Source organism: Heptranchias perlo, chromosome 21, assembly GCF_035084215.1.
Source record: "Heptranchias perlo isolate sHepPer1 chromosome 21, sHepPer1.hap1, whole genome shotgun sequence".
Lineage (NCBI taxonomy): Eukaryota > Metazoa > Chordata > Chondrichthyes > Hexanchiformes > Hexanchidae > Heptranchias > Heptranchias perlo.
Window position 1 is genome coordinate 50,091,757 of NC_090345.1, and position 14,604 is coordinate 50,106,360.

At 45.6% G+C, this 14,604-nt stretch overlaps 1 protein-coding gene across 2 annotated transcripts in view; it reads right to left on the bottom strand.

Moving 5' to 3' along the window:
• Positions 1-14,604, bottom strand: part of tspan15 (tetraspanin 15) — a 255,113-nt gene that overhangs the window by 99,715 nt on the left and 140,794 nt on the right. For both annotated transcript variants that reach the window (XM_068002643.1, XM_068002642.1), the window contains one exon: positions 7,707-7,829. In XM_068002643.1, coding sequence (XP_067858744.1) covers positions 7,707-7,829 — 123 coding nt within the window. The remainder of the gene's footprint in view (positions 1-7,706; positions 7,830-14,604) is intronic.

A 14,604-nucleotide genomic window follows, 5' to 3' on the forward strand; every position in this document is an offset into this window, starting at 1 on the left:
TTGCCACCTGTTCCTACACTTCCCACAATTAGAGATTGGATAGCTGGGAAGCAGTAGTAACAATCGTAGTCTCCAGAGCATTCATTGCATTTGTCAGGTAAATAAATTGAAATGCTATTGTATTATGCAAACACAATCCATCTGAGCAAGCTTATTCCTGGAACCCAGTAATTCTAGGTACTCTCCATAACATCAATGAGATGTGAAAAAAAATCAATTGCCCAAAAAATTTACATATTAATCACAGAAATTAACTGTGATTAATTAACAGCTTTAGTATTTTTAATCCCACGCCCAGTGACTGCGTTCTCAATCCCACGCCCAGAGACTGCGTTCTCAATCCCACGCCCAGAGACTGCGTTCTCAATCCCACGCCCAGAGACTGCGTTCTCAATCCCACGCCCAGAGACTGCGTTCTCAATCCCACGCCCAGAGACTGCGTTCTCAATCCCACGCCCAGAGACTGCGTTCTCAATCCCACGCCCAGAGACTGCGTTCTCAATCCCACGCCCAGAGACTGCGTTCTCAATCCCACGCCCAGAGACTGCGTTCTCAATCCCACGCCCAGAGACTGCGTTCTCAATCCCACGCCCAGAGACTGCGTTCTCAATCCCACGCCCAGAGACTGCGTTCTCAATCCCACGCCCAGAGACTGCGTTCTCAATCCCACGCCCAGAGACTGCGTTCTCAATCCCACGCCCAGAGACTGCGTTCTCAATCCCACGCCCAGAGACTGCGTTCTCAATCCCACGCCCAGAGACTGCGTTCTCAATCCCACGCCCAGAGACTGCGTTCTCAATCCCACGCCCAGAGACTGCGTTCTCAATCCCACGCCCAGAGACTGCGTTCTCAATCCCACGCCCAGAGACTGCGTTCTCAATCCCACGCCCAGAGACTGCGTTCTTAATCCCACGCCCAGTGATTGCGTTTTGTAATCCCACGCCCAGTGATTGCGTTTTGTAATCCCACGCCCAGTGATTGCGTTTTGTAATCCCACGCCCAGTGATTGCGTTTTGTAATCCCACGCCCAGTGATTGCGTTTTGTAATCCCACGCCCAGTGATTGCGTTTTGTAATCCCACGCCCAGTGATTGCGTTTTGTAATCCCACGCCCAGTGATTGCGTTTTGTAATCCCACGCCCAGTGATTGCGATTTTTAGACCCACTGCTAATATTGGTTTTCAAAGCACAGGTCCACTGTTCATTTTAGTCCTGCTCCCAATATTTGTATGTCCCAAACTCCCGGACCCCAGACTGTAATGTCCCAAACCCTAGCCTGTAATGTCCCAAATTCCAGGACACAGACAGTAATGTCCCAAGCTGTAATATTCCAAACCCCAGTACACAGACTGTAATGTCCAAAATGCCAGGACACGGACTGTAATACCCAAAATCCCAGACTGTAATGTCCCAAACCCCAGACTGCAATGTCACCAAGCTCCAGGACCCAGACTGTAATGTCCCAAACTCCAAGACACAGACTGTAACGTCGCAAGTTGTAATATCCTAAACTCCAGGTCACAGATTGTAATGTCCCAAACTCCAGGACACAGACTGTAATGTTGCAGCCTGTAATATCCTGAAGCCCAGGACATAGATTGTAATGTCCCAACCTCAGACAGTAATGTCTCAAACTCCAGGATACAGACTGTAATGTCTCAAACTCCAGGATACAGACTGTAATGTCTCAAACTCCAGGATACAGACTGTAATGTCTCAAACTCCAGGATACAGACTGTAATGTCTCAAACTCCAGGATACAGACTGTAATGTCTCAAACTCCAGGATACAGACTGTAATGTCTCAAACTCCAGGATACAGACTGTAATGTCTCAAACTCCAGAACACAGACTGTAATGTCCCCAAGCTCCAGACTATAATGTCCCAAAACCCCAGACTGTAATATCCCAAACTCCAGGACACAGACAGGAATGTCCCAAACTGTAATGTCCCAATTCCCAGGACACAGACTGGAATGTCTGAAATTTCCAGACATCGGCTGTAATATCCCAAACCCCAGGACCCAGACTGTAATGTCTGGAACTCAAGGACATATACCGTAATGTGCCCAAGCTCCAGGACACAGGCTAATGTCCCAAACCCCAGGACACACAATATAACATCCCAAACTCCAGGACACAGACTGTAACATCCCAAACCATAGGACCATCCTTTTAGTGCTGCACGGCCTGAGAACTCCATCTCAGTGCTGCTAAACAGCAGGATGCCAGCCCTATGACCCCCACAGCACTCCTCATAGAATCATGGAAAGTTACAGCACAGAAGGAGACCATTCGGCCCATTGTGTCTGTGCCGGCCGAAAAAGAGCTATCCAGCTTAATCCCACTTCCCAGCACTTGGTCCGTAGCCTTGTAGGTCACATCCATGTACTTTTTAAATGAGTTGAGGATTTCTGCCTCTACCACCCTTTCAGGCAGTGAGTTCCAGACCCCCACCACCCTGAGTCAAAAAAATTCTCCTCAGCTCCCCTCTAATTCTTCTACCAATTACTTCAAACCTATGCCCCCTGGTCACTGACCCCTCTGCTAAGGGAAATAGGTCCTCCCTATCCACTCTATCTAGGCTCCTCATAATTTTATACACCACAATTAAATCACCACTCAGCCTCCTCTGTTCCAAAGAAATCAACCCCAGCCTATCCAATCTTTCCTCAGCTAAAATTCTCCAGTCCTGGCAACATCCTCCTAAATCTCCTCTGTGCCCTCTCTAGTGTAATTATATCTTTCCTGTAATGTGGTGACCAAAACTGTACACAGTACTCAAGCTGTGGCCTAACTAGTATTTTATGCTGTTCTTCCGTGCTCTTGTATTCTATGCCTCGGCTAATAAAGGAAAGTATCTCATATGCCTTCTTAACCACCTTATCTACCTGTCGTGCTACCTTCTGGGATCTCTGGACATGCACTCCAAGGTCCCTCTGTTCCTCTACACCTCTCAGTATCCTCCCATTTATTTGTGTATTCCCTTGCCTTGTTTGCCCTCCCCAAATGTATTACCTCACACTTCTCCGGATTGAATTCCATTTGCCACTTTTCTGCCCACCTGACCAGTCGATTGATATCTTCCTGCAGTCTACAGCTTTCCTACTCACTATCAAGCACTCAGTCAATTTTTGTCTCATTTGCAAACTTCTTAATCATGCCCCTTACATTTAGGTCTAAATCATTAATATATACCACAAAAAGCAAGGGACCTAGTACTGAGCCTTGCGGAACCCCACTGGAAACAGCCTTCCAGTCACAAAAACACCCGTCGACCATTACCATTTGCTTCCTGCCACTGAGCCAATTTTAGATCCAATTTGCCACTCTCCCTTGGATCCCATGGGCTTTTACTTTTTTGACCAGTCTGCCATGTGGGACCTTTCTAAAATCCATGTACACTACATAAAATGCACTACCCTCATCAACCGTCCTTGTTACCTCCTCAAAAAATTCAATCAAGTTAGTCAGATGTGACCTTCCCTTAACAAATCCTACTCCTACCCCTCCGCAGGAGTCCTGCCTACCCTATGGCTTAGTGCTACCAAATTTTAGAATCCCCTCCTCAGTGCTGAAAATCCCCAGGAACCCCACTGTGGTGCTACCAAACTCTAGGATCACCCCCCCCCCCCCACCCCGGTTCTGACAAGAGCCGCCAAACAATGCTATCAAAATCCAGGACCCACCTCCAGCAATGCTGCTAAATGTCACAACCACCCATTCTGCACGCTGCCAAACGCCAGGTACTTATCTCCAACCTGGTACTTGTCGCCCTACAAGTATCCTAGGCTTTAAAAAAACTAGATAAAAAGTAATATATAATAACAGATCAGACAGGATCATGTAATTTGATCACAAAACAGGTTAAAAACCCCAGAATACCATGTAATAAAAACACTGTAACCCAATGTTCTCTTTGAGCTCAGTTCCCCACTGGGAGTGCAGAATTACTGAATTTACCCGTAAAGGTAGAGTTGCTTCACCCATATTACATGTAGAGATTTATTTATGTAAGTGGGGAAGAAAGATAATATATATTGAGTTTCCACAAAGTAATCAAAATCCACTTACTTCAGTGTTTCCAGGAAGATCAGAGATCTTTTACAAACTTCTTTTCAAATTATTTCAAGTGGAGAAGTGCACCCCTCCCTCGCAGCAGAGGAATCTCTGACTCAGTGAGTAGCATCATAGGATATCTGGGGGGCAATTTTAACCTAACATGCCCATCAGGAAACTGACAGGATCGGGTGCAACGCTGATTTCACACCCCGCCTGATTTTACTCTCCAGTGAAGTAAACAGAGCGTGATAATGTGCTGGGTATAAAACCAGCACTCCACCCGATCCCATGGGTTCCCCCCCCCGGTGAGTTAGGTTAAAATTACCCCCTAGTGTTTAAAAGTCTACACAGTGCGTTAGTCTCTCCCCAAGACTTCTTATTCCTTATTAAAACACCAGCCAAGAGAAAACCTTAGAACCGACCAGCTCTCCTGATCTGCCCATGAGTTTGACTCCTGAGTGTGAATAATTGAAGTTAGTTAATTTTCATCATATCTGCAGTAGTCAGACACTGGAGTGAAGTCTTCAGCCTTCCAGAGACGGTGTGCTGCATTAACTGTGGTATGTTCAAGCTGATACAAAATATGGAAAGGGATTTTGCTGCCACTTATTGTTTTGCTAACCAGGGTTATAGATGAAAAGTTCTGATTAATATCCTTTTGAAACTGCCAGTGCAAATTGTAAAAACGGAAAATATTTTTTAAAAGCATCTACAGAGGCCAGCTGAGCAATATTCCAGAAGAATGGAAATTCTGGAAAGAATATCACTTCCTCTGCCATTAACATCTGTAGAAATGTATTACAATAAGCTCCATTTCACTATTAATATGTTAAAGTCTTAACTGTAAGATCTATTTATATTGCAAAGAAATTTACAAGTTTTTCTTTCATGCAGCTATTTTTTAATAAAAATATACAGAGGCCAGGTGAATCTCTCGTGACATTACTCATGGAAAATGGGATGATACACTTTTTAATAATGCCAAGACCATAAAACATCACATTTCTAGATTTCTGACTACTCCACCACAAAAAGATCTTGATTTGATTTATGTTAAAATGTTATTAAGATAAATTTAGCTCTCAAGTGTTTAAACCAGAGTGCTGGAGGAGGTCTATTAGAGCTGGATGAACCAGTTTGTGGAATGGTGCTTCTCACACACCACATCAGCTTCAGGGAATGGACCTTTCTGTGGACTATGCAGACTCATTGGCCCAGATATTAATGGGGAGGTAGCAGGAGATGAACCTGGCAATGTCGGGGACGTGGAGGCCCTGCCGATCTTAACACCTGGACTCACACTATAAGGTCCCCAGCAATCAGTGGAGGGGTGTGGGGGGAGGCTCCGGGCCGCAATTGGGAGGGAGGGGGGAGCCTGAGAGATCGGGACCACGATTGAGAGGCGGGGGGTGGGGGTACAGCGCAGGTTTACCAGAAAGCTTCAAGGGTTAAATTATGAGGACAGGTTGCATAAACTTGGGTTATATTCTCTTCAGTTTAGAAGGTTGAGAGGTGATCCAAGGGGTTTAAAATGATAAAAGGATTCGATAAGAATCGATACAGAGAAGCTATTTCCTCTGGTGGTGGAATCCAGGACAAGGGGGCACAATCTTAAAATTAGAGCCAGGCTATTCAGGAGTGACATTAGGCATGTCTTTTTCACCCAAAGCATGGTGGACAGGTGGACTTCTCTCCCCAAAAGGCCGTGGACGCTGGGTCATTTGAAATTTTCAAGACTGAGATTAACAAATTTTTGTTCGGTAAGGAAATGATCAAAGGCAGGTAAATTAAGTTAAGATACAGACCAGCCATGATCCAATTGGAATGGCGGAACAGGCCTAAGGGGCTGATTGGCCTATTCCTGTTCATATGTCCCCTTCCCCCATCCGCACCCTCTCCCCTCTTGTCTCCCGCTTTGCCCTCTTCCCTTTTAGTTCCTCCCATTCCCCTCCTCTCCCCACACTGTCCCAACCCTTCCCCTGTCCTTTCATCTCTCATTTCTTACCATTTTTCTGCCTCTCTGTGTCCTCTCCCCTCTACCTCCTCTCATCTCACCCCTACATTTCCTTTTCTGTCCTCTCCTATCACCCGTCTTTCGTTCTTCCTCTCCATCTCTCCCTCCCCTTCCCACTCTCTTCTCATCCTCACCTTTTCTTTCCCCTAGCCTCACTCCTCCACTCCCTACCTCACCCTATCTCCAATCTCCCTCCTCTGTCCTCTCCCCTACCCACTCCACCCCCTCTTCTACTCCTCCCCATCCTCCTCTATGCTCTCCTTTCTGTCCCCCTTTCCACCTCACCCAGTCCCCAGTCCATCTCCCCATCCTTCCCCTCTCTGCCCTCCAGCCTATCCCCCATCAATGCTCCTCTCCCCTCTCCTCCTTCTACGCCCTCCCCTTCCACCTCTCCTCTCTGCATTACCCCATCCTCGGTCCACCTCTTGCTTCCTCCCTTCCTCTCCCCCTTTTCTTCACTCCCTCCTTTCTGCCTCACTGTCCCCTGTCTCCTTCCCCTGTCCTCACTTTCTTCCCTTCTCTCCTTTCCTCTCTTCTGTTTCTGTTCCCCTTCATTACCCTTTCTCCTCCTCTCCCCATCTCCCAAAATGTGCCCTGTTCTTGACTCCCAACATATAATGCTACAGGAAATTGACTACTAAATATATAAATGGTAATCACTTTTTTGTTGCACATTTTTACAAGATTGAGGCTGTTCCTGCAAGTGATCATTTCTTTACCTTCCAGCATTGACTAAAACTACTTACATGCACAAGTACTGAAAATCATAATTACCACCAAATCAGGGGTGAACCCATTGCAGTTATGCTAAATGTGCTGTGCAATACTGCAACTGCATGACATTTAATAAATGCGACATATTACACCAACAAATAATCCGTATCATATCTAAATGTTCCACAGTTTTAAAAAATTTGCTCATGGGATGTGGGCGTCGCTGGCAAGGCCAGCATTTATTGCCAGTCCCTAATTGCCTTTGAGAAGGTGGTTATGAGCCGCCTTCTTGAACCGCTGCAGTCTGTGTGGTGAAGGTTCTCCCACAGTGCTGTTAGGTAGGGAGTTCCAGGATTTTGACCCAGCGACGATGAAGGAACGGCGATATATTTCCAAGTCGGGATGGTGTGTGACTTGGAGGGGAACGTGCAGGTGGTGTTGTTCCCATGTGCCTGCTGCCCTTGTCCTTCTTGGTGGTACAAGGTCGCGGGTTTGGGAGGTGCTGTCGAAGAAGCCTTGGCGAGTTGCTGCAGTGCATCCTGTAGATGGTACACACTGCAGCCACGGTGCTCTGGTGGTGAAGGGAGTGAATGTTTAGGGTGGTGGATAGGGTGCCAATCAAGCAGGCTGATTTGTCCTGGATGGTGTCGAGCTTCTTGAGTGTTGTTGGAGCTGCACTCATCCAGGCAAGTGGAGAGTATTCCATCACACTCCTGACTTGTGCCTTGTAGATGGTGGAAAGGCTTTGGGGAGTCTGGAGGTGAGTCACTCGCCGCAGAATACCCAGCCTCTGACCTGCTCTTGTAGCCACAGTATTTATGTGGCTGGTCCAGTTAAGTTTCTGGTTAATGGTGACCCCCAGGATGTTGGAATGGTAACCAATAGTTAAAAATGACATTCAAGAACAGCACGTCCTACCTTATTACGTATACAGCATGAGTAAGGTACACCACAAGCTAGTGGTCCAGTTGCACGTCCTTCACAACTGTGGTATATATTTGTTGACCAGTCCGTGAAATCCTCTGCTCCACAGCATTTAAACTGCAAACAAAAACAGATCAAGTCACAAGTTTAACACAACCAATATCTCAGACTATTTATATGTAGTATACTGTAACTTTGGGAAGGAACGCAGTGCAAATAAAGTAAATCAACATACTCCTAACTACAAGTACATCAAAACATTCTACATTTTATTCAACCCACATATTAGTTACAATTTATATGTACAACACATATACTAAATGCTGCAAATGGATTCCAAAAATGAATCTATATTCTGGTACATATTAAATATTAAAAATCATGCATATGGCACACACTTCCTGCCTACAAATTTTATTTTTTGTCATGATTTTGAGTCCTTCTTTTTATGTCATCACTAGTGGATCTCCTGTGTATTGCTCTCGGGAAGTTGGAACATACTGATCTAAACATTCCATCGTGCCCAAAATAGGTGCGCAGACACCACGTGAAATTGGGGCTGGGACTTCATTATAATGATTTAGGTGTGCAGACAATGCTACCAGCACTATTCATTGGCTGCACACTTGTTTGAGGGGCCCAGAAATCGGGCATCAAACCACTTAAAGACATCGAGAACCTTTGAAAGGTTGCAGACAGCAGGGAACGCTTCTGAAGAGAGAAATGGCTGCAAGAGGACTAGATAGCACCCCCAGGTTCTCCGATACTGCTATGGAGGCCCTGGTCCAGGCAGTAGACAGGAGGTCGCCTAGCTCCCAGGACATGGCTGCAATGCCAGAAAAGGTTCAATAACCTCACCAGAGTTATCAAGGTAAGAATACTGCTCTCTACTCTCACCCCCATCACCTCCAGCCTCACTGCTCACAATACTTCCCTCCACCGCTTCCCTCCACTCTCCTACAATCACCGCACTACAATTCACTCCACTTCCTTCACCTCATACTCACACAGTCACCAGCAATCTTCACTGCCCCATACCTCACATCTTAACACACTGCGTACCAACTAATCTACCACTAAAGGCACATTCTCTAAACATCTCATAAGGCTGTCACTAACACATTCCTTTTTTTCTTGCAGGAGAAGGTCGTCCACAACCTGCGCTGGGCCAGCCTGCCTCACACTGTCTTCCCTGTGGAAGGAAGTGTGTTGGCCATCACGGGCAGGGGGAGAATTATGGCTGAGGCAAGTGGCATCGCTGGAGGAGACATCGCGCAGGGTTTCTTCACACAGTCTCCTCTTTTTCCCTTTTTTACTTCTATCTTACTCGGCACACTCTGCATGACAAATTGCAGCTGATTTCACCAGCCACTTCTTTCTCTGCTCCCTTCACACTAAAAGCTAACCCTTGTCCCTCTCTTTCATTTCAGGTGCTGAAATGTGGAGATACCTCTGCCATTTCAGGAAGAGGAGACTAGCCTTCCTGAAGATGCAGCATCACTCGATCTGGCTCTTGCAAACATCAGCTCAGATATTAGCACCATGTGTACTTTAGAGGCTAGGCTAGAGGAAGGGTCTTCATGTGGTGGCACAAGTGTGCAGGAGATAGGAGGCCACAGGTGCCAGCTTGGCAGAAGGCGAGGTCGCATATCATTTCTGCTGCAGAGGACTCAGATGCTGACTTCAAGGGCCCAGATAGGCACATACCAGGAAATGCTAGGTGCATTGAGGAGCCTGCCAATGAGCTTGTGCACAATGGCTCAGAGAATGGAGGAGTCCAGCTCCAACTTGTCTCAAGGTTTTGCGCAGAACACGGAGACCATTCTGTTTAACACGGACTGAGTGGTCAGCTCCATCAACACGACAGTGGCACCCACTGTCATGGAGCTTTCCTGACAGCTCATACTGCTGCAATGGAAGCTCTAACAGCTGCCATTTTGACTTTGGGTGCCACCAATGACAAGGGGTTCCAGAGCGTCCTTTTCAGCTATGTGAAGAGGATTGTCAAAGCCTGTTTTGAGCCATTGAAAAATGCCCAAAGGTGAGAAAGGACTCTCACAAAATGGTGGACATACTAAATGAGTACTTTGCATCAGTCTCAACTTACAGAATTAAATGGTGCTGTTAGCAATAAAATTATTAAAATTGATGAACATATTATTTTAGAAAGAATTAGGAACTGCAAAATAGATAGGGATGCCGGCCGGAATGATATCCATCCGAGGGTCCTCAAGGAGATGGGATAGGTGGATGTGAGCCCCTTGTCCGTACCTTTAACAGCTCACTGGAGTTTGAGATTGTTCCCTTAGACTGGAAGGAGGCTAACAAAGTTCCAATCTTTAAAATGGGGGATAAGGCAGATCTGGCTAATTATAACTGCTTGATGCCACTAATAGTAAGATGCTTGAGGGAATCATTAGGGATGAACTATATGACAACTTAAGCAGAGAATGCCAAATCAGGGACACCGAACAGGAGAAAAGAAGGTTGTATCTTACCAATTTGATTGCATTTTGTGAAGGAGTCACCAGGATAATGCATGAGGGAAACCCGGTAGATTTCGTTTACCTGGACTTTCAGAAAGCTTTTGATGGCACTGCATAAGAGGCTTCTCTACCAGATAGAATCTTCTGGAATTAGTGGTAATCTACTGCACTGGATTGAGAATTGGCTGAAAGCATGTAGGCTTTTGATGGATGTAGATTTAGATCTGCTTGGAGACCGTTCACTAGTGTGTCCCACAGGGTTTGGTGTTAGGGCTGTTGCTATTTATTATTTGCATTAATAACCTAGATGTAGGTGTTGGGGGACTGATACGCAAGTTTTCAGACAATACATAGAATCTTACAGCACAGGAGGCCATTCGGCCCATCATGCCTGTGCCGTTCTTTTAAATAGCTATCCAATTAGTTCCATAGCCCTGCAATTTTTTTTCCTTTTCAAGTATTTATCCGATTCCCATTTGAAAGTTACCATTGAATCTACTTCCATCACCCTCAGGTAATGCATTCCAGATCATAACAACTCGCTGTGTAAACAAAATTCTCCTCATCTCCCCCCTGGTTCTTTTGCCAATTTTTAAAATTCTGTGTCTTCTAATTACCGACCCTTCTGCCAGTGGAAACAGTTTCTCCTTACTAAATCTCCCCTTAACCTTCTCTGCTCTAACGAGACCAATCCCAGCATCTCTAGTTTCTCCACATAACTCAAGTCCCTGGTATCATTCTGGTAAATCTCCTCTGCACCCTCTCCAAGGCCTTGACATCCTTCCTAAAGTGTGGTGCGCAGAATTGGACACAATACTCCATTTGACCTAACCAGTGATTTATAATGGTTTAGCATAACTTCCTTGCTTTTGTACTCTATACCTCTATTAATAAAGCCAAGAATCTCATTTTTTTTAAAAACAGCTTTATCAACTTATCCTGCCACCTTCAAAGATTTGTGTGTGTGAACCCCCAGGTCTCTTTATTCCTGCACCCTCTTTAAAATTGTACCCTTTAATTTATATTGCCTCTCCTCATTCTTCCTCCTAAAATGCATCACTTCACACTTCTCTGCATTAAATTTCATTTGCCATGTGTCTGCCCGTTTGACCAGTCTGTCCATGTCCTCCTGAAGTCTGTTACTATCCTCCTCACATTTCCTAGTTTGCGTCATCTGCAAACTTTGAAATTGTACCCTCTACACACAAGTCCAGGTCATTATTATATATCAAAAAGAGCAGTGGTCCCGACCCCTGGGGAACACCACTGTATACTTCCCTCCAGTCTGAAAAACAACCGTTCACCACTACTCTGCTTTCTGTCTCTGAGCCAATTTTGTATCCATGCTGCTTCTGTCCCTTTAATCCCATGGGCTTCAGCTTTGCTATCAACTCTATTATGCGGCATTTTATCAAATGCCTTTTGAAAGTTCATGTACACAACATCAGCCGCACTACCTTCATTGTCCTTCTCTGTTACTTCATTGAAGAACTCAATCAAGGTTGTCAGACACGATTTGTCTATGCATGACCTGCACACAAGGCTCTTTGGCCTCTGATTCAACGTAAATGAGGAATGTGGGTTTGATTGCCATTTTAGATTATGTATTTCTGTCTCTTAGCCAATCTTGTATCCATGCTGCCACTGCCCCTTTAATCCCGTGGGCTTGAATTTTGTTAACTAGTCTGTTATGTGGCAAGATACGTGCGAGGGTTAGGACTGTAGAGGATGCTCGACTACTGCAAGCAGATCTAGATGCACTGGGGGACTGGGCCCATTTTTGGCAAATTACATTTAACTTAGGAAAATGCAGTGTTATGGACGTGGGCAGGTCAGATGCTGAACACCCATACACCCTTCAGGGAAAAGAACTAAAACCAGTGATGAAAAAGAGATCTGGGTACTTTAGTGCCTCCATCTCTAATAGTTCAAGACCGATACCGTGAAGCTATAGCTAAAATGAATAGGGTGCTAGGGTGTGTTTATAGGACTATTCACTATAAAACAAAGCATACCATTTTGTCCTTGTACAAGACCTTGGTTAGGCCTCAGTTAGAATACTGTGTCCAGTTTTGGTCTCCTTACACAGTGGATGACATTGAGACTTTGGAAAGGGTGAAGAAACATGGAAAAAAAGAGAAAATAGGAGCAAGAGTAGGCCATTTGCCCCTTCGGGCCTGCTCCACCATTCAAATGATCACGGCTGATCGTCTAACTCTGTACCCTATCCCCGCTAAAGAGGAGGGCCCCAATGACTAATTCCCGGTTCAAACCATCTCAATTACCCAGATAGGTTCAATAAGCTGGGACTCTACACTTTAGAGAAGTGCAGATATGGTAATTTGATCAAGGATTATAAGGGGACTAGATTGTGTTTATGTAGTCCAATTGTTTCAACTGAATATGTTAGGGAGGGCCAAGGGCCACTCTTACAAGTTATGTAAGTGCAGAACTAGGTTAGATGCTGGGAGGAACTTCTTTTCCCAGAGAATAGTGGATCTGTGGAACAGGCTACCGCCTTGTGCGGTGAACACTGATTCGCTGAATTCCTTCAAGCGACAACTGGACCTGTTTCTGGCTGGGCTGGAGATCACCTCGTACAAGAGGTAGATACCTTGTAACGTTAAGCAATGCCAGAGTGGTCTCTTGGACGAGCTACAATCGCCTAAGGGGGGTTGGAGAGGAATCTCCCAGGTTTTTTTCCCTTAATTGACCTGGGTTTTTGTTTGGTTGTTTGCCTCTCCCAGGCGATTGCATGCCTCCGGGTGGGTGGAGAGTGTCTGTATTGTGATGTATAGGATATCACAACTGTAAGGGACTGGCTGGATGGACCAGGAGATCTTTTCCTGTCTGTCATTTCGTATGTTCATACAAGACCCCTGTTCTTTCAAAACCTCTGATTCACCACGAGTAAAGCCACAGGACACTTCGAAGTATAATATATAATTTTAAATTTGTGGTAAAATGTTTTACGAAATTGATGGGCAGGAAAAGACCAGCTGGTTCACGAAGCCTGCCTCACACCATGATGGCCAGACTATCATGGCTAAACATTTCTTTCCCCACCACCCCTCCCTCACACCCACCCCTCCCTCACACCCACCCCCGCAGCAACGTTAAGAGGCAAAAAAAACCCAGGGCGAATAAGGGAAAAAATACTCTGTAAAATTCCTCTCTCGCCCCCACAGGCGATCGAAACCAGTCTTGGAACAGTGTAATGGCTACTCATAGATGATAGCCCCAAGTTAAAATCGGGGTGGGAATTGGCGTGGGGGCCAAAAGTGGGCAGCAAACCAACTGTCCTCCTGGAGTGAGAGGCCCAAACGATCTTAACTCCGGGACATTATTTGAACGCTCCGATATTGACTCCTGCCCGAAGCTGGCAGGAACAATGACAAAAGTCTCACAGAAAGTCAGGAATGTGGAGGTAGAGATAATCCGTATTCTGGGTGGGGTGGGTGGGGGGGGGGGGGGGGAGGAAAACAGGGAGACTCAAGTTATCCTTGTGATGTCAGGAGATATAGGCCTGCTCCTCCTGGCCCACATGGAACCTTTAAAAAGTAAAACAAAACATTTACTTGTGCTTCCTCCAGGATGGTGCCTGCCACCAGCTGGCACTGGCGGGTTTGAGACCATGCAGCCCTCAGTCAGGCCCACAGTTAGGATTGAGCGAGCATCCAGATCACATCACTGGGATGTGACTTCACCATTTAAATTTGTCCCTTGCTCCTCTGAGGTGGTCAGCCTTCTCGTGCCTGATTTCAGACTAGTTAATATGGTGGGGGTCACGACTCTCTCGCCCCTGCCTTCTTAGCCCCCTGCCCACCCCATTCCTGCTGGGTGGGGAGGGGGTTAAAATTCTTTCTGATTTGTCTCAGAACTCCTGTGAGCTTTGACCCAGAATTATCAAATTAAAGAGAAGGGAAATTTTATATGCTAATTCTATGAACTGGTATGTCTTTGCGCTGGGATTTACTAAGCAAATAGGGATCTATTATGAACTGCGATTTAGGACTGACATTTTTCTCACAAGATAGACACCACTGTCATTTTGATGGCTAATTTAATCAAAGCTGACAACCTGCAACAGTTGTATTTATACATTAAACAGGGGGACTGTCTTGTGAACTTCAGTCTTCCATTTGCCTTGGCTTTATAAACAGTGCAGAATAGGAACTCTGTAAGCAATCAACTCATGTATATTCCACATTAGAGATTGTGTTGCCAAGAATGTGCTAAAAGAGACTCTAAGAAGAAGCTTCCTCAAAAGCACGTATAACCCTTTAAGGACTGATTCGGTAGTAGTGAGCTGTTTAGTATTGTGCTGTGTGTTTTGGATTCTGTATGTTATTTTGTAAAGGAAATAAACCTGACTGGACAGTTTAGCCTGTATTCAGTTGTCCAGC